The sequence below is a fragment of the Bos javanicus genome, chromosome 1 (genome assembly GCF_032452875.1).
Source record: "Bos javanicus breed banteng chromosome 1, ARS-OSU_banteng_1.0, whole genome shotgun sequence".
NCBI classification, from domain to species: domain Eukaryota; kingdom Metazoa; phylum Chordata; class Mammalia; order Artiodactyla; family Bovidae; genus Bos; species Bos javanicus.
The window spans coordinates 37,766,531-37,794,485 of record NC_083868.1 but is presented as its reverse complement, the minus strand read 5'-3'; the positions used below and the strand labels follow the sequence as shown (position 1 = coordinate 37,794,485).

Here is a 27,955-nt window from a genome sequence, read left to right as displayed (position 1 = left end):
TCAATTTCTTGTTAAAAGGAGGCCTCAATAATGAAAAATTTTGGTAATAAATAAATTTTTCCTACAAAAACAAACACTATCCATGGCTGCTGCTGCTGCTGCTAAGTCGCTTCAGTCATGTCCTACTCTGTGCGACCCCATAGACTGCAGCCCACCAGACTCCCCCGTCCCTGGGATTCTCCAGGCAAGAACGCTGGAGCGGGTTGCCGTTTCCTTCTCCAATGCATGAAAGTGAAAAGTGAAAGTGAAGTCGCTCAGTCGTGTCCAACTCCTAGAGACCCCATGGACTGTAGCCCACCAGGCCCCTCCGTCCATGGGATTTTCCAGGCAAGAGTACTGGAGTGGGGTGCCATTGCCTTCTCCAAAACATAAATGCCATTGGCATAGTAAGACATTGGATAAAAGTCCTTGAGGGTTCAATTTGGTTCTGAAAAAGGGTTAAAGAAGTTGCGGCCCATAAATTTTAATTTAGTCACACTTCATGATAACATTCTCTGCCTTCAAGCTGAGCATCTGTAGATCTGAGACTATCAAAATAAAATCAATTTAACATACAAGAGTCTGACTCACAAAATTTCCTATAAGTAATGCATTGCAGAATTTATTTATATTTCTGCTTCTTATTGGACCACAATTCCTCTTCCTTAACCCCTCCCACTTCAACAAATTTAAGCTCACATTGACATATTTTTTTCTTCTTTTCACATTAAGAAATTGCCTTTTCAGTTTACACATGAAGGGGACATTTTACATTTTTAAATGCTTACCAAACACATCCTTCAATGAGCTATCCCCAAATTTGGATTTGATGAGGCAAATGATGTCATCATTTGGCACACTGCCTTCCTGACACAGTAAAACTTTCTAATGCAACTGTTATTAATGAACTAAAACTTTGAAATCAGTTGGCAATTTAGGTTTTGGTTGGTAAAATGCTACTAGGCTTTCCGAAAAGTAAAGTGCCAGATAGTTTCTATAAAAGTAATTTATAAGGATGAACTTTCCCACAATATTTTAACAGATCATAAAATGAAACATTTACTTAAGGTGGTCTTTCTACCCACATGTAAGCTCCCCAGATATTTCTGTATTTGAGAAAAGTCTCCAATTGCCTGGAGCAAGCCCAGATGCATAGCATATGGACTGTGTATAAAACATCAATTGCAGAGGAACCTCCAGTCCAAATTCAACAGAATTAGAAGTTAACGCTTGTTCCCCATATTTACAATACCAAACCCAGAGCCAGTTCCTGCCAGTGCTGGTGTCTCATCTATGACAGTTAGTAACTGGGCCTGCAGGGGGGCTTACGGTCACTTGTTCCATTTGGATTCTTAAGTTTAGTAGGAATTAGGAGTTGTCATTTCTAGGCTTAGCTTTAACCGTATTATCTAATTTTTGCCAAGTGTCTTAGCCTCTCCTTGCAGATATCTCATTATTCCTAAACAAAGGTTCATGGAAAACGTAAAACTTGCCTCTATATTTAAAGTTCTATCTCTAGGAGCTATGCTAACTTATAGACTCTTGCTTTTCAACTTTCAAATTTCCATCTAAGGATGGTGACATTTTTAAAATTAATTAATTTGGACTCTTAAAGATGATCTTAATTTTGGACTAAATTTCATACCTATTGGCTGTAATATCTGGATTTGCTTTCATTGAATGTTTACAGAAAAGTAAAAGAAGAATAAAATGATACAGGTAAAGATACGAAGGATGATCTGGGCAGAGGCATTATATAATTGCTGAACTCTAATATAGAATTAAAGTAGTCCAAAACCTTGTTCATTTTGTCCAGAAACAGCAGTTAGAATAGGATTCGTGCAGTAAACCTGTTCTTTGAAGATCTGCAATTTGGTTCTCTAAGTTTAATGAATTTAGACAGTTTAAATGAGACATTTGGCTAAAAGCCCTGAATTTTTCAGATGCTTAACTGAAGTTAGCTCATTCACTGTGGGCTAGGGGGCTTCAAGTCTTTATTTCTAAAGAAAAGGAATGTAATTGCTGAAATCTTTGGACACGGAAGCCTAGAATCTTATGTCAGCCCCAATTTTTCTCTAATTACACACACAAATCTCTCCTTACTGGTTTAGGAAATGCTTGGCTGATCCATATTTCATATGCTTGCCTATGAGCTCTATCAGGTCATACCTAGAGTGACAAAGGACTTCGCAGAGTTTATTTTAGTAAACTCGGAGTAATTGAGTGTTTAACCTGGAGGCATATACTGGCTTCTCAGGTTAGAATTGGAACTACAGAGATAAATCATTTGACTGAAGAATTTAGGATCTATCTATTGTCAGGAAGTAAACTTCATTCACTGCAGACAACAGCAGACAACAAGGTGAAGGGCAATCCAAGAAGACTCTCAGGGGAAGCATCTGTTTGAATTCCCCGTAGTTCAAATCTAAAAGCCATTGAGAGAATTGTTCCAGCAGATGTTGATTGCCACCAGAGATCAGAGACAGATGATCTCTCAGGTAGGAAAAGTCAATACTTTGAACTTTAAAAATTTTTCAATATTATGTGAGATGCTTAAGAATTTCTTAAAAGTATTCTACCTTGCTTTCTGTTAACAAGTAACTCTATGACTATCCAGGAAATAAAGTACAAACAAATAACTTTTCTGTTACTTTCAGACTCACATAATACAATATAAAATTAGGTTAGCTGATGTATATGTTCAACAAGCAATAAAAAATTGGGGGATAAAACTAAATATACATCCTCATATGGATACAGGTATTTTCAATGTTCAAAGAGATTTTAAATGTTAAACTTTGTGTTTTATATATATTGAATTCCTACTTTATTAAAGGTTTTGGAAATTCATTTGAAAGTGAATTTTTAGCACTTGGAACACAATTTTCAAAAAAAGCCATATTAATAGGTAAACAAATCAGAAAGACTATTCAATATACTAGGAATACTGCATATTTACAATAAAAATAATGAAACAGAAGTATTAAATTCATTCTATTAGAAATCAATGAAAAAAGTACATAACTTTAGCAAGCTTGCTTCCTTGATTTTATTAATATTGATAGCTAAAAAATTAAAGATAGTTTGAGAATCTCTATCTACTGAGACAATTCTGACTAGACATCAAGACAATGGTACCCTTGTACATCTATGTTTGGTAAAGATCTCTTGAAATATGGGGGCAGTTCCAGAGTAATGGCTAGCAAAGGAAACAGAAAAAATAATGGGAGTGGACTTGAACCATGGCATATAAAACTATGATTGGAAAAGAGCCATAGGACAGGAATGAGTCTGATTATTAGCCATTCCACGAATCAAGTGACAGGACTGGCTTGGGACAAACACAACTGCTATTCCTCCCTATCCAAAGTAGCTGGGGCTGGTCACTGGCTTCAGCATCTATGGGAAAAGCTTCAGGCAACGTGCCATCACAAATCTGAAAATAGGGGATATTCACAAATCAACTGGAAAAGTTTTAGAAACTGATTTTTACTAAGCTTCCAGAGCTCACCACACTACAGACTGGCTCAATCATTATTCACTTGTTTTTAGTCTGAGTTATATCATTAATCTGATTACTTAATTTGTCTTCCAAAGTGAGCCTGTTGAAATTAGAGAAATTATTAAAGTTATTTCATTAAACTGAAAAGTAGTTAGGGCAAAATGAATCTCACCTAGTAACCTCAATATTTACATCTTTTTCTCCTTTACTCTCATCAGTTTTCTGTCCTAATGTCATTTTATCAGAGAAACTCTCTCTGATCATCCTGTCTAAAGCAGTAGCTCAACACACTGTCCACATTCCTCTAGCAAGATGCTTTGCTAAATCTTTACCTGTTTGTTTATTAAGTGAAATTCCACACTAGAATGTAAGATAATGAAGTCAGGGCTTTGCTTTCAACTTTGTATCCTCAGGTCTTAGAACACTGCCTAGTATGTTACACTCAAATAATTGTTGAATGCATGATGCATTGTAAAGAAAACAGTTCCTGATAGAGACTATGTGTAATATATTTACATAGAACCTCCTCACTCCTGTGTGCCACTCCAAAATCATAGTTGTGATTTTTCTTCACATAAATCTGGATGGATTATTTTCACATGTGGAAATGGTTGCTACCCATCTGTCTGAAATGGGTGGCTAGAAAGTGTCAGTTCTTTCATTCAACTTTGATGTAACATTAACTGAGGTTATGAAACCTTCCAGAGTTTTCTGATTTTTGAGTATATAGCATTTACTTTGTGAAGCTACATAAAACATAAGCTATGTACTGATCTTAAGAGAGTAAAAAATATCTACATTATTTGAGCTACATTACTATATGAAGTAGTACATTATTTGAGCTACATTACTATATGAAGGACACTGATTATTTACTTATTTTTTCATTCATATATAAATTACACATGACTTACATTACTTATCAACATAATATAATTATCTTTTTTATTGCACAAAAGTTTTTAGTCCTTGAGAATTCTACAGAACTAAGGCTCATGTTTTCTAGCATTTATATTTATAATATTGGATATTATATTCAAATAGGGTTATCCTGAACCGGAGTATTCAACCACTTAGCTTTTAATCATTCATTTTAGCCACTTTTTCTTTCTTGTTTTGCAAATAAAATTACATAAGACAAAGTGGTAGTAGAATATTTCTGGCATTAACTTGGCAGAATCACAGAGAAAAAATATGGAATAAATTATTACGTAAAATAAGATTCCTTAACATGTAATGCCTGAGATAAGTTTTCATTTGGCTTTATCTTCTAAAAATCAAATAGGTGTTAATTTGCCATGGGCAATGTGATACAAGACAAAACTTTTCATTCAATATAATAATCCACTTGGTAATTATTCAGTATCCATGTCTATAACATAAATAAAAAGAAAAAAAACTAATTAATGAAGGATATAACCAAGAACACATCAGTTGGTTTTCTCACATTTCCCAAGTCAGTTTATGTGGTAATTATACCACTAAAATGAATTTGGGGACTTAAGAACTGGATTGACTTTACATGTCACAGTATATAAATTAGATAAAAGTCTATATTTTCCCTAACTTAATCCTGCTTACAACAGCAAATTGAAGACTATTATCTTGGAATTTTGTATCCCATCAATTCAACATAAAAATATGTGTCCATTTAAGATGCACACATATATAATACATGTATAATATTTAAAGTGAAATTTCATATGAAAAAGATTAAAAATTATTCATTCAAAAACAGTCTCACCAATAACACCCCACTTCTGATATTATAAAAAAGAGCAATTATTAGTTCAGTGCAAAAAGTAGGAAAATGCATAATTATACTCTGAAAGTTACACAATGTGTAACTAAAGAGAGGCAATTCATTTTTCATTTGTTTTTCTCAATAACAAAAATTTTGATGTTTTAAATTTGTAGAGCTAAATACTCTAATTTCTATTGATTCCAAGTAAAATCGAGGTCTTTTAAGATGGTTTGTGACCTTAGGTATGCAACCATAGATAAGCTTCAAGACCTTTCTTCAAAATATGCTATAGCATATAATACTATAACATAAGTTAGATGTTATATCATTTAACAACCGATGAAATATTTACTTACTTTTTAAGGTGCTATTTTCCTCATAAAGTATCTATAACAGTGGTTCTCAAAGTGTTATCCAAGTATTTCTGGTTGTCCTCAAAAGCATTTCAGGGGGTCTGCAAGACTGAACTATTTTCACTGTAATATTAAAACTTTATATCTTTCTCATTCTCATATCTCATGAATGTACAGTCAAATTTTTTAAAGGTTACAGGATGCACAATAATATTGTAAAATAAAAAGTGTCTGTGTTTGGAATTCCTGCATAAGTCAGTAGTGAGAAATAATGAGAAATAACTAGAAGTGTGTATTAAAAAAAAAGTCCAATTTCCTACCCAATATTCTTTTGGAAAAGATAAACACACATAAAAGTGTATATTATTATCTCAGCTGACCCTTTCCTTTAGGCATACTATTGAGGATACAAGGAAGGAAAACTCAGGATATATTTAAGGCAGTATCAAAAGCAGCAAAATTAAATCTCTGATAGATTTTTTTAAGTTGTGAAACTAAGGGTTTTCTCAATTTCGCAGATATTCCCTCCAGTTTGTGTGTGTGTGTGTGTGTGTGTGTGTGCTGAGTTGTGTCTGGCTCTTTGCAACCGCATGGACTGTAGCCTTTCAGGCTCCTCTGTCCATGGGATCAGGCAAGAATACTGGAGCGGGTTGCCATTTCCTTCTCTAGGGGTTCTTCCTGACCCAGGGATCGAACTTGCATCTCCTGCATCTCCTGCATTGACAGGCATATTCTTTACCACTGAGCCACTGGGGAAGCCTCAGTTTAAGAATCTTTAAATATAGAATTAGTGGATATAATTTCTATTTCTCTTCTGCTCTGTCAACCACATAGATGTTTTAAAAATGAGATGTCTAAAAAAATCTAATGTCTCAAAGATTTCTTAGTGCAATTACAATCTCTACCTAAGGGCAATAATTTTCAGAGAAGCAGTCGAAACGTTTACTGCACTGAGGCACTGAATGCTAATTCCTGAAATGTGTTAAGTGTGACTAAAGTAACGTGACTGGTAAAAAAGATTAACAAGAATGTGTTTATCCAAAAAGAATGCCTCGGCACACTATTTTAAACGGTGAACTTGCTTTTCTGAAATAACCATAATCATAGCATGCTAAATCTAATAAATATGGCAGACGTCTAAGCTGAATAACACAGTTTTTGGTTAGGAAAAAAGTAGACTTTACAAGAGAGTACTATTTTCCTTATTTATTAACTATTAGCTTACTGAAACCACAGATTTTATCTTAGTCAAGTCTGCTTCCCAAAATACTATATGCTTAAAGAATTTTGAGTGATAGTACAATTTACACTCTAGTTATAAAGATAATTTCAAAGGAGAAAATCCTCAAACATTTTGGGCAATAGCAGTCTTCCTGCAGTAAGTACCCACTCCTAAAAAGACAGCTTAGTATGACAACACGCATTTACTTGCTTCAGTGTATTTGTTTAAAAAACAATATAGCAGTCCTATTACTTTATAATCATACTTCATATTTTACATAAATTATAAAATTATTTTACTGAACAAGGCTTATTATGGGCAATTAAATCAAAGATGTCTAAATGATTTCAGAAATGCAGACGCAAATTACAGCTTCTCAGAGGGAAGTCAGAACCACCACAGATATTTTGAGGAGTTCAAGAAAATACAAGGATAACACTGAAGAACTCTAAGTAGCTATTTATTGGTAGTGAATTGAGCTCATTTGGATGATGCGATTTTGAAGAATCGTCTGGGCATGAAGCATCAATGCAAAGATTCTGCTGTATTTTTATTTCACAAATACTAGGGAGGAACTTTGACACAGCAACACTGTCCTTTTACTAAGTTTGAAGAAGTGATCTTGAGGACCCCTTGGTTCTGAAAAAGTAACAATCAGTAGAAATGAAGCTCTGAAAGTTGACAAGATATAGTCTGCAGAGAGCAGATGATTTAGATTTGAATGAATCTTTCAAGTTTCTACGAGAGAAATTGTTTCCTGGAGTATTCTGGTGCAAGATTTCAGAACCAACCACCCCAAAATATTTCGCTTTGGAATGTGAATGTTTTTGAGCCAAAGGCAATAAGACCTTCCCAGTTCAAGAGAATCTTCTGTCTCTCACCTGAGTGAGTGAGTGAAAGTCACTCAGTTGTATCTGACTCTGCGATCCCATGGACTATACAGTCCATGGAATTCTCCAGGCCAGAACACTGGAGTGGGTAACCTTTCCCTTCTCCAGTGGATCTTCCCAACCCAGGGATCGAACCCAGGTCTCCCACATTGCAGGTGGATTCTTTATCAGTTGAGCCACCAGGGAAGCCCCTTAGCTACCCAAAAGAATTTATATCAGGGGGAGAGTCCTTTCTTTGAACAAGACTTGTTAGCAGAGATAAATTTTATCTGCACGGCCCATATGTATGGTAGAGCAAACATCTAGTTGCCCAGCATCTAGTCTTCTTAACCTTGTGAATTACTGTTCTTTTTTTGAAGTTCCAGGCTCTCCTTGGCTCAAGGAGGCATATATACCTCATTTTACCTTTCTGTCTTTGACTCTCTCATATATGTGGGATTCCCATGCATATGAAATTAAATTTGTTATTCTCCTGTTAATCTGTCTCATGTTGATTTGATTATTAGACTAGCTAAAAGAAGCTTTGCAATGGCAACCCACTCCAGTACTCTTGCCTGGAAAATCCCATGGACAGAGGAGCCTGGTAGGCTGCAGTTCCTGGGGTCGCGAAGAGTCGGGCACGACTGAGCAACTTTACTTTCACTTTTCACTTTCATGCATTGGAGAAGGAAATGGCAACCCACTCCAGTATTCTTGCCTGAAGAATCCCAGGGACAGAGGAGCCTAGTGGGCTGCCGTCTATGGGGTTGCACAGAGTCGGACACGACTGAAGTGAGTTAGCAGCAGCAGTAGCAAAAGAAGCTTTGAAGGGTAAGAAAAATTCTTTTTCCCTAACACTGGAAATCAAGACTAGTATTGAGAATAAGAGTGCTCTCATTTAAAAATGGGATATGGAATACAGTTTAGAACCTAAATGAATTACCAGAAAATAGAACATCTGACATAAAGGCTTTTATTCACAAATAGCTTTTATTAGAACTGGAAAAATGTTTTGGATAAGGAGATTCTTGTAACACGGATAATGCCCGCAAGAACGATACTTTTCATGCAGTATGTTAAAAGCTCACAAAGTATCACAAGATTATGAGGGGTATCTGTAGAAGGCACATTTATTGTTGTCGTTTAGTCGCTAAGTCATATCTGACTCTTTTGCCACTCCATAGTCTTTAGCCCACCAGGGCTAAATCTCTGTCCGTGAGATTTCCCAGACAAGGACACTAGAGTGGGTTGCCATTTCCTTCTCCAGGGGGCCTTCCTGGCCCAGGGATTGAACCCACATCTCTTACATTGGCAAGTGGATTCTTTACCACTAAGCTGTCAGGGATGCCCAGAATGCAGAGTAGTAGCAAGTAAAATAAAAACCATTTTCCTCTGGATAGCAAATATATTATTGTCTGCTGCATATGTTGTCCCCTGTAATAATAATTTAGTCACAAAAATGCTTTGCTGCAGCATGTTGGCTAATTAATTTTTCTGGTCAAAGAAGGAGCACTAAAAGACACTATCAAGATACTTACACCCCCAAAATGTGTAATTTTTTCACATTTTCAGAGCTGTGTAGAAGTCACCGGTCTAAACTCAATCAACTGGCTGCAAGATATAAAAATTTCTTACATTTCTCTTGTTCTTAATCTAATGAAGTAAGAACAGCAACATTTTTATGCAGAACACAGTTTCTAAAAACACAGATTCATGAACAAAGGTAATCTACTAAGAGCATAACTTAACATGGGAATTACAAACAAGGGTGAAAGCCATTAGGAGAGTTCTAACTTCTAAGTCAGCACATCTAGGAACATATCTGGGGCTCTCAGCTTCTTTCTGTGGTTCTATCACTGTAGTTTTACTTGTAGATGAAATTCAATCTTGCATATTGAACTCTTTCTTAGAGTGACATATAGTTGCCATCTGACATCCTTAGAGGTTAATTGCTATTGAGATTCATGACACATGAAAAGAATGAGAATTTTTCCTTTGTTTGTTTAATCAGGGATAAACCTCTAGAATTAAGAAGAAACCAGCAGAAGTTGACCGTCTTTTTAAAAAAAAAAACCTCTCATTCTCATGGCTAATGAAGATTTTGGTACAGTAATTGCCTAACTGCTTTCCATGTAGCTTGTTATCACTTTTTATTTTCATATATAAAGGCAACCACGGTGAAAAGATGAGTAAATAAGATTTAGATGCATGAGAATCTTGCTGCCTTTTTGTGGAAAATCATTAAACCAACATGAAATTTCAGAATTAATATCATTACTCACATAATGGACAGTGACCATCTATTTTCCCAGAATAAGTAACAATATTTTATTTTTAAAGGATAAATCTCATTTGGGGGACGATACAGTTGACAAAGGGATTCCCCTGTGACTCAGTGGTAAAGAATTTGCCTGCAATGCAGGAGATGCAGCAGACATGGGTTCCATCCCTGGGTCGGGAAGATCCCCTGGAGCAGGGCATGGCAACCCACTTTAGTATTCTTCCCTGGAGGATCCCAGGGACAGAGGAGCCTGGCTGGCTACAGTCCATGGGTTTGCAAAGAGTCTAACACTACTGAAATGACTGAACAGGCATGCATGCACACATAGTTGACAAAGCATTTTGGGATGTGACTTCTATTTATTTGTTAGTCAACATAATGCAAGTTGTTAAATATAAAAGAATAAAAAAAGAAAACAAGTTACTCACTCTTGTTGTGTAAGCAGCTTCTGGGTCATCTTCTAGAACCCGTGAAAGTCCAAAATCAGAAACCTTACACACCAAATTACTGTTGATCAAGATGTTGCGAGCAGCAAGGTCTCGGTGAACATAGCCCATGTCTGAGAGATACTTCATGCCAGATGCTATGCCTCGAAGCATCCCTACCAGCTGGATAACTGTAAACTGGGCATCATGTTTCTGAGAAATAGTTCAAATGTACAGTTAAGACGTGTTGCTATTTCCTAAGACATATCTTGATTACATTTTCATATACTGAATTATAGACATGACTGAGCGACTTCACTTTCACTTTTCACTTTCAGGCATTGGAAAAGGAAATGGCAACCCATTCCAGTGTTCTTGCCTGGAGAATCCCATGGACGGGGAGCCTGGTGGGCTGCTGTCTATGGGGTCACACAGAGTTGGACACGACTGAAGTGACTCAGCAGCAGCAGCATGCGTCCTGGTTTTAAGTACACAAGCCTAAGTACACAAGTACACTCTTGCTTTACAAGAGTAAAGCAAAACAGTATAGTAGCTACAATACTTTGTAGCAAGAAGTTGCCTAATATTCTTTAACTTAAGGTTCAAAACCAGAACTTTGCTGGTCTTTTGAGGAGACGAACTCCTCAGAAACTTTAAGGTCAAGAATAACAAAATAAAATGGATCGTCTGGCTGTTTCTCGTGTTTATTGGCTTAATTGAATGTTTATTCTTCCTTTTTATTTTCATGTGTTTTATTAATTACTTCAAATAAGGTAACATTAAATCCTTTATTATAAAAAATAGTTGAAAATTAGTCAAAAATATTTACTGAGTATGTGTTTTTCTGCCCAACCTCAAGGTTTAGGTCATAAAATTGAAAGCAATAGGAGATAAATTCAGAGTACTAGATTTAGAAAAGTTTCCAATCTGTCTGGATTAAAATAGAAATATACAATTTATACAATAGATAGATGATAGCTAGATAGATGTATGCATATATACATAGATATATAAAAATTTAATGTCTAGTAATATTTAAACAAACAATAATTTAAAAGGTATACTTATTATACTTTAAAAGAATACTTATTAAATCTTTTAATTACCTGAGTTGTAAAATGTTTGTTTTTGAAATATGTCTGTGAAAATAATTGCTACTAAAATCTTTATTTGCCTCACAAGTATTAAAATAAAGAATATAATTTCTCATTCATACACAAATTAGAATTTTCTCCATGATTATGAATTATAGTATATGTTTTATCTACCTACCTATCTATCTATCTATCCTTATCTACATAGTGCTGAAAGAACCCTGAGAATAGGGTCTATGTCTTGATTTTTAATCTTTTTTATCCTTGTAGTGACTGATGATTGACAGTGTCTTGTATTCCACATAACTTCTGAATTTCTTTGAATATAATATGTGTTGAAATTATTAGAACAATTTTTATAAATGTAAACAGCTGAAATTTATATGTAATTATGTTATACATGTATATATGTATGTATATAAGTTATGATAAGGAATGATAACTCTGGATTGAGAATCCTTAGGCATTATATCACATGCTTAGGTTCTGAGAGGACAGTACTATGTAAGAGAGAGAAGGTCTTTTGTCTTATAGTAGATGGAGGTTGCTTTAAATAAAGAAAAGTGTGTTTCTGTCTTATACCAATTTTATTTATGTCTCACTTTAGAACCTTTAAATTTTTGTTTTAACTAATGTGAATCTTGTCTGAATAAAAAACACTGGAGAAAATTACACAAATTTATTTTAAAAATATAAACCATCAACATTTGGATGCTACAAGATAAAGATGTAATTTTACAAGCTTCCTTTTACTATTTAGTCCCAACAAAGTCAGTTTTCTTAAAACTTTATCTAACAGGATCATAATAGAGGTTGCCACTCTCATTTTCAGCAATTTATTCCATATTTATATATGTTTGTAGTAGATAAAGATAAGGTGTAGATAGGTAAATGCATGTAAAGTATATACTTACGCGTAAGAAACTGTCCAAGGAACCATTCTCCATGTATTCTGTGACAATCATAACAGGTTTACCTAGGTTTAGATAAGTAATAAATGCATAATCATCAGTAGAGTTCAATACCATGCAATGAACACACATAATACATTTTGATATACCTGATTAATTAAAAAACATAAATTTTTCTCTGTCCTCTAAAATTTGCAAAGTTGCAATTAAAAAGAAAACTAGTTTTCAGTAGAAAATGAAACCAAAAAATGGAGAAAGATTTGTTTCCAGAAAAAGGGCCTATAACCTAGATGATATGTAAATTAGCTTATTTGACATGGTTTTCCTTAAATCAAAAGGAAAAAGACTTCCCTGGTGGCTCAGACGGTAAAGCGTCTGCCTGCAATGTGGCAGACCCAGGTTCAATCCCTGGATCGGGAAGATCCCCTGGAGAAGGAAATAGCACCCCACTCTAGTACTCTTGCCTGGAAAATCCCATGGACAGAGGAGCCTGGTAGGCTACACTCCATGGGGCCGCAAAGAGTCGGACATGACTGAGCGACTTCACTTTCACTTTCCTTAAATCAAATGATGACACTTTCTTTACTCTAATTGCATTTTATTTTAGCTGATATACAAAATCAAGTATTTCTGTCTTTAAGCCCAAGTAGAGCCCCAAATTCCACAATTATTTACACTTTGTACAGATATGTACAGAGCTATATATTAGGTGTTTTCTCTTGGGCTGGTTATTTAGAAGCAAGTAAATCAAAGTCCCTACATTCATGGATCCTACGTGTAAATTGGCAAAATAATTAAGACTAATAATTATAACCATTTTAATCCATATTCAATTAACACATTAACAGTTATAAAATCCACACTACCTTTAAAAGACAAATAAAATTAAAATTGCTGTTGGTAGTAACTTATAATAACCATTTTAGAAATATGGGTCTTAAACACCATTAAACATTTTAACAAGCATTTAAATATCTTTATACATACTTTATTTGTATAAAGTGCTAGTTTCACTATTTTATATATACTGACAGTAATTATCATCATTCTCACTTTTTACATGAAAAAAACCTGAAACATATAGAAGGTAATTAATCTAATGTCTCATAGCTAATAAGTTATAAAACCAGAAATTTCAACTTGAATATATTAATTATGTTGTTACTTCGGAAATGTACACTGAGGGAAACATTAAATATATGGAAAAGCACTAGACAAATGCACAGAAGTGCTAAGTATGCTGATACTTAGGTCTACAAATAGAATAAATCTTCAACTATAGGTAATAATTGAGGCAACTGTTGCGTGTCAGTTCTACAGATCATTCTGAATTGAAAGAATAACTGAAGACTACAGCACTTTAAAAAAAATTATTACAGTAAAATGTAACTCCAGTTTCAAAACCTACCCATATTACCACAGCATAATTCACTTCCTTTATGTTGCTTTCTTTATATACTGCTTTAAATATAAATCTTTCATGTTATAGAAAGAAAAAAAAAAGAAAAACCCACTTATTTTCCAAGTCCAGAAGACCCGAGTTAAGTTTGACTAAGCATGAGAGACCTTGAGCACAGAATATATTTTTAACAAACATTCATGTCACATAATTGTAGAGCATGCATAATTTTTTTCATGTGTTCTTCTGCATCATGGTTTGTTTGACATATTGATGCCATAAAATAGCTGTCTTTCCTTGTTTTTCCTTCCATTAGTGAAACTCTTAATTCATACTGGTTGTGAAGTATGGCTTAGTACCAGGAAGATTACACTTACTACATTTAGTATGTGAATATACCCCAAGCTGTATGTCTTATTTATTTAGAGGTGAGGAAATTATTTAAATTCTGTAAAATTTGTTAGATTTTCATATATGTACAAATCAACTGACACAGTGATTTGTTGTCATTTAAGACCGATTTAGTCATGTATTTTGGGTAATATACCAGACACATTATACATCTCTTGGTGTACCACTGATATAAAGTTTTTTTAAGCTAAATATTAATAAAATTTTCCACACTTTCAAATACAAGAAACAACCTGATAATGCCTGAAAAGTTATTTTAGTCAAAACCGTGAGTCTCCAGTCTTGCTTCTTCAAAATTTTAACTAAACTTTGATTTAAGGAAGAAAGAGAAAATTCAACAGTTTCTTGGAAACTTCTCTGTCTCCTGAACTAGTAAATCAAATATCTAAGGACTGATTCCAGAGAACTAACATGAAGTGAAATAAATGAACAATCAAATGAATGAAACCCTGCACATGCATGTTTTCCCTACTTCACGGTAAGTTTCTATGTTTCTTCCTTAACAAATTCTTAGAAGAATAACATGCTCATGAAACTCAATGCAGCTCTCGAACATAGTCACAGATATATTGCTGCTTACAGTAAACTCTCAATTACAGTGGCCAGTTACTATGTTTGTGTATTCTCCAGACCTTTGCTTATCACTCTTTTCCTTCTGGCTCCCAGCCCTATGACCATTTCATTTCTTGTTAGCATGTCTGGTAAAATGTTTGGCAAGGGAAATAAAAGTAGCTGAAAAATCAAACCAGTCAATTAAGCCAAAGCCCCATGACCATTCAGAAATCAGATCAGGCTGCATTTAGCTCTGTAATTTAGGTATTTGTAAACACATCAGTTAAGTTGGGCAAGTCTGAAAATGTGCTTTGCATTAAGTTCAAAGATTCAGCAAACCCAAATGTACAGACAAAAAGTAAACAGAATCACAAATATTCTACCTTGGAAAGCAGTATCCTCACTTACTTTTCTTGTGATTTTGATTATGATAAACAGAGTAAAAGGAAAAGAAATGGCAATAGTGGTAAGGACTAGTTCTAACACGTGTTAAATGTAGTTGGAAATTATTTATAAAATACCAGCTCATCTGCACATTATTCAATGTATTTCTATCAAAGTTTGCACATTCTTTCATGTGTATCTTGATTTAGAAATGACATTACCAGTTTCTTCAAAAGCCCCTGTCATTAACTTCCCTCAGAGATCCTTAATAACATCTGGATACACATAAAAAAATCAATGAAATTATTGTTGTTTGGCTGAAATGAAACTCCATCAAGAATCAGCAAAATGAAACGTGCAGTGGAATTTTGCTTTTGTTCTTCAACTGACATGAGTATAGATAAAATCATGATCTTTCATAATTAAAGGGTTAAGGGAAGCACAACAATGAGTTCATTTCCCCAGTGGCTCAGAGATATTACTAATCATTTTGTTTGCTGACCAAAGAAATGTAATTCAAAATGTCTAAGCATTTCAAGTTCAGCACTATCTATTTCACCACCTTCTTAATCAAATATTCTACAAAAAGACAGCAGGATAATGTGATAAACATAGAGCCAGCCATAGACTTTTTATTGTAGTTATCAAATAAATGTGGTTTTAGACTAAAATAATTTCAATCAAACATAAAAAGCATGTATAAATGATTTACTTCTTACAAATTATTGAAATTTAATTCATTTCCATAGGAAATGCAATTAATTGCTATTAACAGTAATTGTGTATTACATACTCTGTCTTGCTTTCAAGACTTATACATACTCCAACACATACATGTGATTCATAAAATCAAAGTCTGTGACCTTAGCAGTCAGTATTCAGTATTCACGTAATTAGAATCAGAGTGGAAGCAAAAGAGCATAAACAGGAGAAAGAAAATTGAAGAAAATTGACAAACTAGGCCTCAGCATTCTTAGAAAGGATGATTTGAACCACCTTTGATTAGAAAGAAAATGTTTTGGTTATAGATTTCCATATACTATAACTAGCCAACTGATAGAAATATTATAATGAACTGAATTAGAATATTTTTCTACAGGTTTACCATTAAATCATATAAACACACATGACAATCTTTTCCAAATTCCATTTTAATCAAGATATTATTTACATTAAGAATGATCCCTGTTACATCCAACGGTCTATGAGTTAACCACTGCAGGGACCAACTCTATTTTGTCCATAGTCCTAAATAAGAGTTCCAGTTAGAACTGATCATACATACCAGATCTATTATTTCAGCTAAGGATAGTCTCTCTCTTCAAAATCAGGCTAAAGAGTACTTTCTCCAACTCTTCTTTAACCAGTTCTACTCTTTACACATCAAAAACTTTACATTCAGCTGATTAAAATTTTTAATGTATTTATGCTTAATGTGAAATGAAATTTAATACTTTTAAGAAAAAGACCAATATTTCTACTCTCCCTTATTCCATTCAGAGCTGATTTGTCTAAGTGGAATAATGATTAATGAAAATAATAATTGGAATATTATCAGTTTGATTTTATAAGTACAGCTTAGTTTTTTTCCCCCTTTTGAACTTTCTACATTTTACTTATTTTCTTGTTTAATTTCAAAAATTAAGACATTATATCAAATGATAAACTGAAATGGTGATAGAGGACTTGTTCCTACTTTGAAAGAAATGCTTTCATGGTTTCATTGTGTTTGTAGGCTTGTTTTCTTTTGTTTTGGAGGGATTTATATACATTTATCAGGCATGAATATTTCTATGCATAATATGTTAAGAAAAAAAATTTTAATTAAAGTGTTTATTTTTGCATCTATTGAGACTGGCTTTTTCTCTCTATTAATGTTGCATTCTTGAAATAAACTAACCTTGGGCAGGATAAGGTATCTTTATTTAATACATTGCTAGTTATGGTAGGAAGGAATTATGTTGAATGAATTGGAGAAGGAAATGGCAACCCACTCCAGTGTTCTTGCCTGGAGAATCCCAGGGATGGGGGAGCCTGGTGGGCTGCCGTCTATGGGGTCACACAGAGTCAGACATGACTGAAGCGACTTAGCAGCAGCAGCAGCAGTTATGGTTTCATAATTATCCCAGTGTTATTGAAGTTTTGTTCATGTGTTATACTAATCTCTTGTTTTCTTTTCTGATAATATTCCTGTATGGTTTGATATCAAGATATCACTAGCTTTATGTGTGGGTTTTTTTTTTCCCCCTTTCTGCAAGAATTTGTGTAAGACTAGAATTACTCAGTTGTGAAACAAGTGTACAGTTATATTTCTTCTTCCTTTAGGAGAGATATTGCATATTTAAACTAGCACTCTGTAAGAGGCAATATGAGCACATTCAACTCATGCTCTAACAAATTTTGTAAACTAAATATAATCTTTCAAAAACATCAAAGCCTATCCTATCTAAACGATTGGGGGAAATACACAGCAACATATTATTTTATAATTGTGGCCAATTCAATAGAGAGATATGAGCGAACAATGTTGAGGAAATAAGGAAAATTTTTAAACATGTAAAAATAAGATTCCCTGTGTTACTTATTTTTATTCTAATATATTGAGTAAAGATTTTCCTAGCTTGGTTGATAATGGCCACTTAGAGATGTTTTCAACTCATATATCAAATTATAGTCACAAATGCATAACTTGCTTCATCAGTTTCTAAAGTTTATTATAACAAATTGCCTTTACAAATTATTAGTAAAATATATATAAAATATACATAGTCTATTAAAACTATGACATGTAGAGCAGTGTCCTTGAGCCAAATGCCAAAGAAGTTTTAGAGAGAGGCAAATAAGAAATAGAAATAATATGGCATAGTCACTAAAGATGACAAATAATTCTAATAATATGTCATTACCATATGTACAGAAAATGCAAGCAAATGATTGAGCTTTTGGTGTCCAGTGGACACCCACACCAATATAGAAGTCTTTTCAATATGAGGAATCCTCTTAATCTTCTGCCTATGACTTTCCTCAATAATACAATAGCTTAGGTTACAGCTAAGTTGCATTATTACTTTTTAAATTTTAGAAAATAATCCATCCCCAAATAACAACATAAAACACATCTCATCCGACATGCTGCTGCTGAAGTCACTGAAGGGACTTCACTTCAGTCGTGTCCAACTCTGTGCGACCCCATAGACAGCAGCCCACCAGGCTCCCCCATCCCTGGGATTCTCCAGGCAAGAACACTGGAGTGGGTTGCCATTTCCTTCTCCAATTCATTCAACATAATTCCTTCTATTTCACTATGTGAAAAGTGGCCAATGGAAAGTCTTCTTGGATGCAGTCTGAACATCTTTTGAATAATGGTGTGATGGCAGAAATATCAAACATTTGCTAAAAACAAGTTCCATCATTTTGAACGTTGACTGAAATTGATAACACATGTTAGTATGAAGTTCTAAGCAGGACTGTGCCCCCAGCTTTCTGCTACTTTAAAGATCAGAGACTCTCTCACCTTCTCTTGTTTAAGATCATCAGGCTCAAAACCACACCATTAAAATTGTTTATAGCTCAATTCAAATAAATGAAAATAAAATGATTGAATAAAGTGCTCTCTCTAACTTGAAAATGATACATTAGAATAGATTCAGTGTTTCAAAGCACATAACTAATAGTCATAATAAAAATTATCTTTGAGCAAAGAAAGGAATTGCCCTCAATAATTTTCTTCAATACTCCCAGATGAACTAGTAAAATCTTTTCAAACTCAACCAGAAGTGATCATTTAGATTTGCATAGTTGTATTCCACTTAACAATATATTCCTATGGAACCTTATTTGATCTTAAAAGGACCTGGAAATAGTAAAGCAGGACTGCTAATTCTGTGTTACAAGTGAACAGAGCGAGTCTGTTGGAGTGGTTCGATTTGTCAGATGTCTCACACATCAGGAGAGCTGAATCGGAGCTTGATCTCCGACTCCCTGATTCTTAATCCAGATACCAATATGCTTTCTTTTCTTCTTGAAACACAATTTGCTCACTAAATTATAAATTCTGTATTTCTAGTTGTACGCATGTTTCTGAGCTTTGCAAGTAGGTTGTTTTAGCAATTATATATTCTTGGGGAACAAAGAAAACGATAGGAGTGGATTAAATAATTTCTTTCAGTGACAAAACTGCCCTGTTATTTCTGTTTCCCCTCTGTTGTAATAGGGCACCAGACTTAGAGCTTTTAAATATGCCACTAAAGGAGTTCAAAATCTAATTCTAGGTTTGCAACTCTATTACGTTTGCACTATATGAGATGATTGGGATTTATATAGTTAGATTTGGCAGTCTCTTGCATGCATATTTGACCAAGGAGATATATCAAATTTAGAACTTTCACTCTAAGAATAAGGCAGTTGTAATTCATATTAGAATATTACAGACTCCTACTTGAATAAAATGTTTAATGTATAATACCTGCAATTTTTTAAGGTCAATTTTTAAATGCATTTTTTCTTGCATTTCAATCTTTGGTTTTTTTTTATGGGTTTATTTGCCAGATGACTATAATTCATATTTGATTATTACATTTTTTATATAAGAAAATCTTCCACAATGATTATGGTTTAATTTTGCTTATCATTCAGTAAATGAACTTGCAGAAAACAGCTAGCAAAACAAAACAGTATAATAATAACTCATTATACTGGAATGGCAACCCACTGCAGTACTCTTGTTTGGAAAATCCCATGGACGGAGGAGCCTGGTAGGCTACAGTCCATGGGGTCGCTAAGAGTCACACACAACTGAGGGACTTCACTTTCACTTTTCACTTTCCTGCATTGGAGAAGGAAATGGCAACCCACTCCAGTGTTCTTGCCTGGAGAATCCCAGGGATGGGGGAGCCTGGTGGGCTGCTGTCTATGGGGTCGCACAGAGTCAGACACGACTGAAGCGACTTAGCAGCAGTAGCAGCACACTGGAAACAAAAAAACTGAGAATTTTGAAAATTGAGAATGAAAAGAAAAATGTCTATATAAGTATGTAGTTTAATACCAGTGAGTTTCTCCTCACAATGGTCTCAAAATCTGAAGGACAACCACTTGGTGAGAATGATATGGAGGATTTAAAAGGTTAATCAACTATTAAAACGCTAGTGAGACATGATTATGTAATCCTAATATTAAGTAGGATATTCTACAGATATGGTATTGCCCTGAAGAAAAGGATACTTAATAGAGTTTTCCAATCCTTAGTACTACTAACAGTATTTTCATTACTAATTTTTAAAAATTAAAACAGGTGTTTTCATCAGAAAATGTTTTAGTGTTACAACTAAAGTAGCCTTGTTTTTATGAGTACAGAAGGAAAAATATGCTTCTAATAAGACAATGTGTGCTTATAGCTTATGACCAAGTTCTTCTACATTGTTAAGTTCTTAACCCTGCTTACTATATTAAAAAAACTCTAAGGAAATCAAGGTATATTTCAATTACACCATGCTCTTGTGAATAAGGAACTGCCTTTTTAGTCACACTAAAATGAGACTAGGTATTAGTGCCATTTGAAAAGCGCTCCATGTAATGTTAAAGAAAAATATCATCACGAAAATTGTAATGTGTGATGTCTGTTGGTAACCATAGAATATGTAAATACGGTGCCAATGAATAACCCCCTAAAGGATGCCAAATTCTCTGCCATATGCTGTCTTTCACTTTAAGAAGTTTGTTGCCAATTTAATTCATTCTTCATTTCGTGCTCCAAAAATCTGGAGAAAAAAATAAATTCCAGATCATTCTCGAGAGATTTTTTTTGGGATTGGAGCCAAAAATCACATATCTGCCTCAAGGGATCCCTTTTGAGCTTGGCTGGAGAAGCTATCATGGAAATTAGTTCAGGTCTCCACCACAAGCTGTGAGCCAGAGCAGTCAAGAATCCATCTGGGACTGTAGATCAGAATTATTTGAAATCCATAGAGAACAGAGAAAAGGGCTTGGGTCTAATGTGATCCCAATCTTTACAGCTCAGAAGCATTCCCCAAACTCTCATAATTTTTCCAAAGCCAGGGGGGTAAAGATTTGGAAGCTTAAATGAAACTGGTGAACAATAATAGAAAAGGCAGCTATCTGGGAGTTCCCAGCAATTTCTGTCAAAACTGAGTCATTAGTTTTCCCTGCTACTCCACATAACATAAAGTTCCACACAATTCACTTAACTATTTTTTTAACCCACATGTCTTAATATAGTCCAAGGTTTAGCTCCTAAGCTTTTTAAAGCTTTTTAAGATCTAGAATAGTAGTCAATATAATACTAGTTAAATATATTCGATCTCTTGTCTATGTGTTAATCTTAAACTGTTTTGTTTTTATTGTCAAGACTAACAGAGACTTATGAAAATAAGACCCCAAATCTTAAATTATTGGCTTTGGGTTTAAACAACCTCTGCTTAACATACACATAATCAGTTTTGTGACTTCACTTACTTTTAGTAACAACTCCTTCCAGTCGAATGATATTGGGATGGTCAAATTGTCCCATAATGCTTGCTTCGCCTAAGAAGTCTCTCCTCTGCTTTTCTGTGTAGCCCACTTTTAGGGTCTTGATGGCCACTGAAATCTCTTTTTTTGAAGGCAGTTTTAAACGGCCGCTGCACACCTCTCCAAATTCACCTGTTAGATTGCAGAAGAAAACAAGAAAAGGCAAGGAATGATATTACAAAAATCATTACTAGAGAGCAGCTGTTTTCTCTCAACAATTCAATTCAAAATATTTACACCCTTTACCTGCAAGATGTACACTCATAGACCTCCAAATTATTTTGGAAGATGGTAATCTGAGACTCCCTAAAAACCCTAGTCCATCCACACCCTGGTGATAAGTGGACCTTGTGATAAGCTCCGTGTCTTCTGAAGTACTACATTATGAACAATGAAATATGAAAGGGTAAGAAGGAAGTTGAAAGCTGTGTCTATTAGACTTTCACTCCTTATTCTCATAGCCTCAAAATAATCAACAGAGCAGCACCAACATAATGAGTTGAGCACTTGATTAAATTTGAGATGTGTCTCATCATTTTGTTTTCACCAAGAGGACCAATTTAACTGCATATTTCTGCTTTCTGAAAACAGGAGCAACATAGGATGATATGGTTGGACGGCATCACCAACTCTACGGACATGAGTTTGAGAAAACTCTGGGAGATAGTGAAGGACAGGGAAGCTGGCATACTGCATTCTGTGGTGTTGCAAAGAGTCAGAAATGTGTTAGTGACTGAACAGCAACAACAAGGTTGCCACAGTGATGGCCACTAAATAGTGTCAGATATAGAATGTATCTGGTTTATAAAAGAAATCCTAATGTTGTGTAACTAGATGGATTTTGTACAACATTAAAAGTGATTTTTAATGTCAAATGAGATATTTTTCTGAAAAGGAAAATTACATGATCAATTTTTAGGCCTTCTGTGGAATGGAAAAACATTTTTGGTCCAACCCTCTTGCTGTGAGTTTTTGCACAAGCCCAAGGTGTCAAGAAGTGAGATGCTTCTTCTCTATTTTTCATCCAAGTAAATCCTTCTCTCCACAAAGCAGCAGGTTGTCCTATTGATTTACCAACCACATCCCTATAAATGACTTCCCCAGATTTGAATCTTGCTCAGGAATCCAGTCTTGCCAACTGTTTTCAAAACAATGACTTAGGCTGTAACTTGTTAAAGTCAGTTAATGTCCAAAAGCAGTTATTCATACGTTTATTTAATAAATACTCATCAATTGGCAGCAGTGTGACAGAAACTATGAAAAACACATAGATATATGCTAATAAAGGCAGATCTAATTTCTTTCCCTCAAGAAAGCATAGAGAAAATAGCAGTATCTGTAGCTAGGGTGTTTTTAGGATTATAGGGAGAGTTGGGGAAGAACTTGAGAACATTCAACAATCTTTTTTAAATCAAAGGAAGAATATGCTGTTATAGATGCATAAACATTAGGAGAAGTCAGGATGCAAAGTACATCACTAAAATTTGTAAGCAAGACTAAGAGTTTCTTTATGCAGGGTTATGAGAACATTGCCTAAGTCCCATGCACTCTTTGTAAACATTAATTTTGGATAAACCATACGGAGGCATTCATAATGAATTTTCACATTCTGAAATAAAGTTCTGTCATTATCATGTATGAATATGGTGTCACGGATCGTGTTTTAAATTTGGATATCATGGTTATTTATTTTAAATGACAAGACACTTACTTGATAGGACAGATAGTACAGAACTGTAACACAGACTATGCATTCTGAAGCCAGATTGTGTAGGGTCTAATTTTGCATCTGTCACTTACTATCCATGTGATTTTGAGTGACTGTGATTCTATGTCTTTGTCTCTTTATCTGTAACATAGGGACAGCAATTATTTTCTACTTCATAAAATTTTGGTACAGTTAAAGGAATTAAAATATGAAAACCACTTAGAAGAGAGACAGAAACATAATAAAGTGCCATCTGAGTGTTGTTTACTATTTTTTCTTTGAGTACAAACGTAGTATACGAAAGATGAATTATCTAGCTCTTAAGAGTTAGCTCTCTTAACACACAGTGAAGAATAAATATAAAAGTTCTTTTTGAAATGTCAAATTCTGTTACTGTAAGAAGAGATGGTTGTGATGATGATGGTGATAACACGTTTAATGTCCCATTGGACAAGTATCTGTAAAGAAAAGTATATTCTGAAAGTACCTCACTAGGAAAGTCAGAGGGGAAGACTTTGAATTTCAAGTGGCCCAATTAGTGTTTTTTCCCCTGTTCTCAATGGGAGAGCTGGACACGTGGACACTTTCTGGATTTCAAAATCCAGAAAGAGTTGTTTCAGTAGTGCTACTATTTAAAAAAAATAATAAAATTTAGAAATGTGCTTACTTCACCTGATAAATACTAGAAACTGTGACAAATACAGTATACACATGTGTGTGTGTTAGTCACTCAAGTCATGTCCAGCTCTTTGCAACCCTATGGACTGTAGCTCACCAGGCTCTTCTGGACATAACGGAATTCTCCAGGCAAGAATACTGGAGTGGGTTGGGTTCCCATTTCCTTCTCCAGGGGATCTTCCCAACCCAGGGATTGAACCCAGGTCTCCTGCATAGCAGGCAGATTCTTTACATTCTGAACCACTGGGAAAGCCCACACTAGACATAAAAATGTTAAATTTTAATCAGTTCTCTTTATAAGAACTGTTCCTAAAAGAACAGTGTTGGAAAAATCAACAAAGACTGGGCAAATGGAATGAATGCCTGATTTTTCCATCTAGTCAAGTTTTACATGATCTTATTCAATTAGATTTGCACCCATAAGGAAAAAAAAAAGTAGATCATGTCATTTCTAAATAAAAACAGAGCTACAAGAAGATTATTTGAGAAGATACTCCTGATTTTTTAAAAATATCAATTAAGTGCATCACTGTGTATTTGCTCTTTAAAATAAAATATGTTTTAAGAGAATGGGCAGACCGTATTTTGATTTAAGGTGCATCATGCACAATTGCTCAACATAAAATTTCTTATACTAATTTCATTTAAAACAGGAAAAAACACACTTGTGTTTAAGTAGAAAGACCCTCTGCATTACCTCAAAACCCATTCTCCTTCCACTGTTTTAATAAAAACATAATAAAATATATATTGAACAATGCTATTATATAAGCTAAACACTATACATGAATTATCTCAGTTAATCCTCAAAAAAATTCTTAGAAGGCACTATTGTGATCAGTAGTGTCTAGCATAGACTTCAAAGGTGAAAAGTATAAGATTCAAGTTTTGGTTTCCCAATTAATTAATGTCTACGTGACCCTGGGCCATTCAAATTTTTAGCTTCTATTTCCTCATCTGGTGAAATGGTAATAATAATACCTATTTAAAAGTCTGATAAAATTAAACCATGTGAATACCTAACACAGTATAGGAATTACATATTTTAAACCTATAGAAAACTTTGGATTGAGGGATAAAATTAGGAGTTCTAGTCATTATAAATTCCTCACTAAAAAAATTATACTACTTTGAGAAAATTAGCTTATGCCTCAGTTTTAATTTTGTAATTTGCAATATGGTTATAATTCTTCTGGCTATTAAATGCGTAAATGAGAGTTTCTATTAAATCTATTTCTTTGTATAAAATTCTTGACCTAAAACTAGAATTTGTCCACATAGCCTTCCTGTATATTTAATTGACTATAAAAATTCTTTGATTGAATAATATATTCAGCTCTTTAACAGTGGAAGATAGCTGCTAATCCATCTAGCATGATTACTAATTTTTGTGAACAGCATTATTTTAAAAATTAGGAAGGTATAGAAAGTGGTTGAGTATAGATGAAAGAAGATTGGTCATAAGTGAATTGTGATGTAAGTTGTTGCAGAAATGGGTACGTGCAGGCTCATTATGGTGGGCTTCCCTGGTGGCTCAGACAATAAAGAGTCTGCCTGCAATGCAGAAGACCTGGGTTCGATCCCTGAGTAGGAAAGATCCCCTGGAGAAGGGAATGGCAACCCACTCCATTATTTTTGCCTGGAGAGTTCCATGGACAGAGGAGCCTGATGAGCCTATAGTCCGTGGGGTCACAAAGAGTCAGAAAAGACTGAGTGACTAACACTTTCACTTTCAGGCTCATTATTACACAATTTCATCTATTTTTGTAGACATTTAAAATATTATGAAACAAAAATATTGTATTTTATTTTTTTTATTTTTTATTTTTTTTAATTTTATTTTATGTTTAAACTTTACATAATTGTATTAGTTTTGCCAAATATCAAAATGAATCCGCCACAGGTATACATGTGTTCCCCATCCTGAACCCTCCTCCCTCCTCCCTCCCCATACCATCCCTCTGGGTCGTCCCAGTGCACTAGCCCCAAGCATCCAGTATCGTGTTTCGAACCTGGACTGGCAACTCGTTTCTTACATGATGTTTTACATGTTTCAATGTCATTCTCCCAAATCTTCCCACCCTCTCCCTCTCCCACAGAGTCCGTAAGACTGTTCTGTATGAGACAGCAAAAGAGACACTGATGTACAGAAACAAAAATATTTTAAACATTATAGCTTTCAAAATCTTGGTTTCATATTCTATTTTGGTAATGACAAATCATTTAAAGCCTAATCAAGACAGACTAGAATTCAGAGTGTATATTATAAAGAAATCTTCCAGGAGAAGCATAATATACCTTGAAGATATATATATATATATTTTCAAACAAACCAGGCAGTTTTATAGCTCTTATGTGGCAAATAAGACTATTGGGTGCAAAATACTGAAAATGGGGTATATCTCTAATTTTTTGCAAGTATGCTTGAAGAGAAATCAAAGAGGATCTTCTCTAATCTTTAATAAGCATAAGGGATTATTAAGTGATTCAGTACAGATAGCCTTTCCGTTTATCTTATTGATCAGAGGCCATTTTTAATGAGTATGTTTTCTCTCACCTTACCATGTTCTAGGTATCTGGCTTTGTCAATAATACCTGTATGTATATGGGCTTCCTTGGTGACTCAGATGGTAAAGAATTTGCCTGCAATATGGGAGACCTAGGTTCGATCTCTGGGTCAAGAAGATCCCCAGGAGAAGGGAATGGCAACCCACTCCAGTATTCATGCCTGGAGAATTCCATGGATGGAAGATCCTGATGGGCTACAGTCCATGGAGCTGGAAAGAGTTGGACACAGCTGAGTGACTAACACAGGCACACACTGTGTTCTAGATATCTGACTTTGTCAATAACATCTGTATATATAAGTTTTTGTTAATGCAGAAGGCCCCAAATCTCGAGGTTGCAATATGTCTGGCCTTATGGACATTGGTTGACCATGAGTAGGTTTTCCTTCTCTCATTACATTCTCCAGCTGAGGGTGCTTCATATGCTATTGCAGCTTCCATGCTGGAGAACAGTGCACTCTTGTGGGGCAACATTAAAACCAGCATGACAAAACCCCTCTGCACTATGGAGCAGTTGAAGAAGCAGAGCTATACAAATGAAAGAGAGTAATAAATATGTACCTGGATTAACTTTAGCTGGATTAACATAGATGTACAGTGAGTATGTATGTTCTTAAGTCTTAGATTGTGAAAAAAGAAGTACTTACTCTTGTTTCCTTTTATGAACTGATGGTTTCATACTACCCACACACGTGAGGTTTAGGAGTATATAACATTAAAAAAAATAGAAGAGAGATTTACTAAACTGTTTATTTAGATAATATGTGCATCTCTCAGATTATCTTGCTTGAATAATAAATACTACTTGAATTCTAAATATTTCTTCAGTGCAGAGAAAAAGAAACAGAGAAAATTATATTTACTTCTGTGTAAAAAAGCATCAGTCATATATAATACTTGCAGAAAATGCGATCTGATATGGTATGCATAATTCAGAGAATTCATTTTTCAGTCTTTCATTCTATTTCCCACATCAACATAACTAGTTTGTTTTTAAAGCAATATTGAAGAATGAGGTGATGTGTGTAATTATTGTACAGTGTTGTTTATTTTTCTTTTGAGTTAGTAGTTTTATTCAAACAGACACTGCATATACTACAAATGCCATATATTTATATATAACTGTACAAAACATTGTTATTTTTATAAATATATATAGTATTTGAAAATATGAAGCTGCAATTAATAATCACTCCATAGGTGTTAATGAATTTATGATTGAGCAAATTAATAATTAGAACAAAAATATATCTATATGAAAACAAACTTCAACACAAATAATTTAAGACTATATAGTGTTACAGGCAGGTATTAAAATGGAGCACTTCATATTATTTAAAATATTCTATCA

General features: G+C 34.4%; 1 protein-coding gene across 2 annotated transcripts in view; it reads right to left on the bottom strand.

Annotated features, from left to right (window-relative positions):
* The window catches only part of EPHA3 (EPH receptor A3), a 406,584-nt gene that overhangs the window by 32,698 nt on the left and 345,931 nt on the right, over positions 1-27,955 (bottom strand). For both annotated transcript variants that reach the window (XM_061434537.1, XM_061434453.1), the window contains exons 11-13: positions 21,598-21,783; positions 12,384-12,445; positions 10,379-10,588 (exon numbers count right to left, since the gene is read on the bottom strand). In XM_061434537.1, coding sequence (XP_061290521.1) covers positions 10,379-10,588; positions 12,384-12,445; positions 21,598-21,783 — 458 coding nt within the window. The remainder of the gene's footprint in view (positions 1-10,378; positions 10,589-12,383; positions 12,446-21,597; positions 21,784-27,955) is intronic.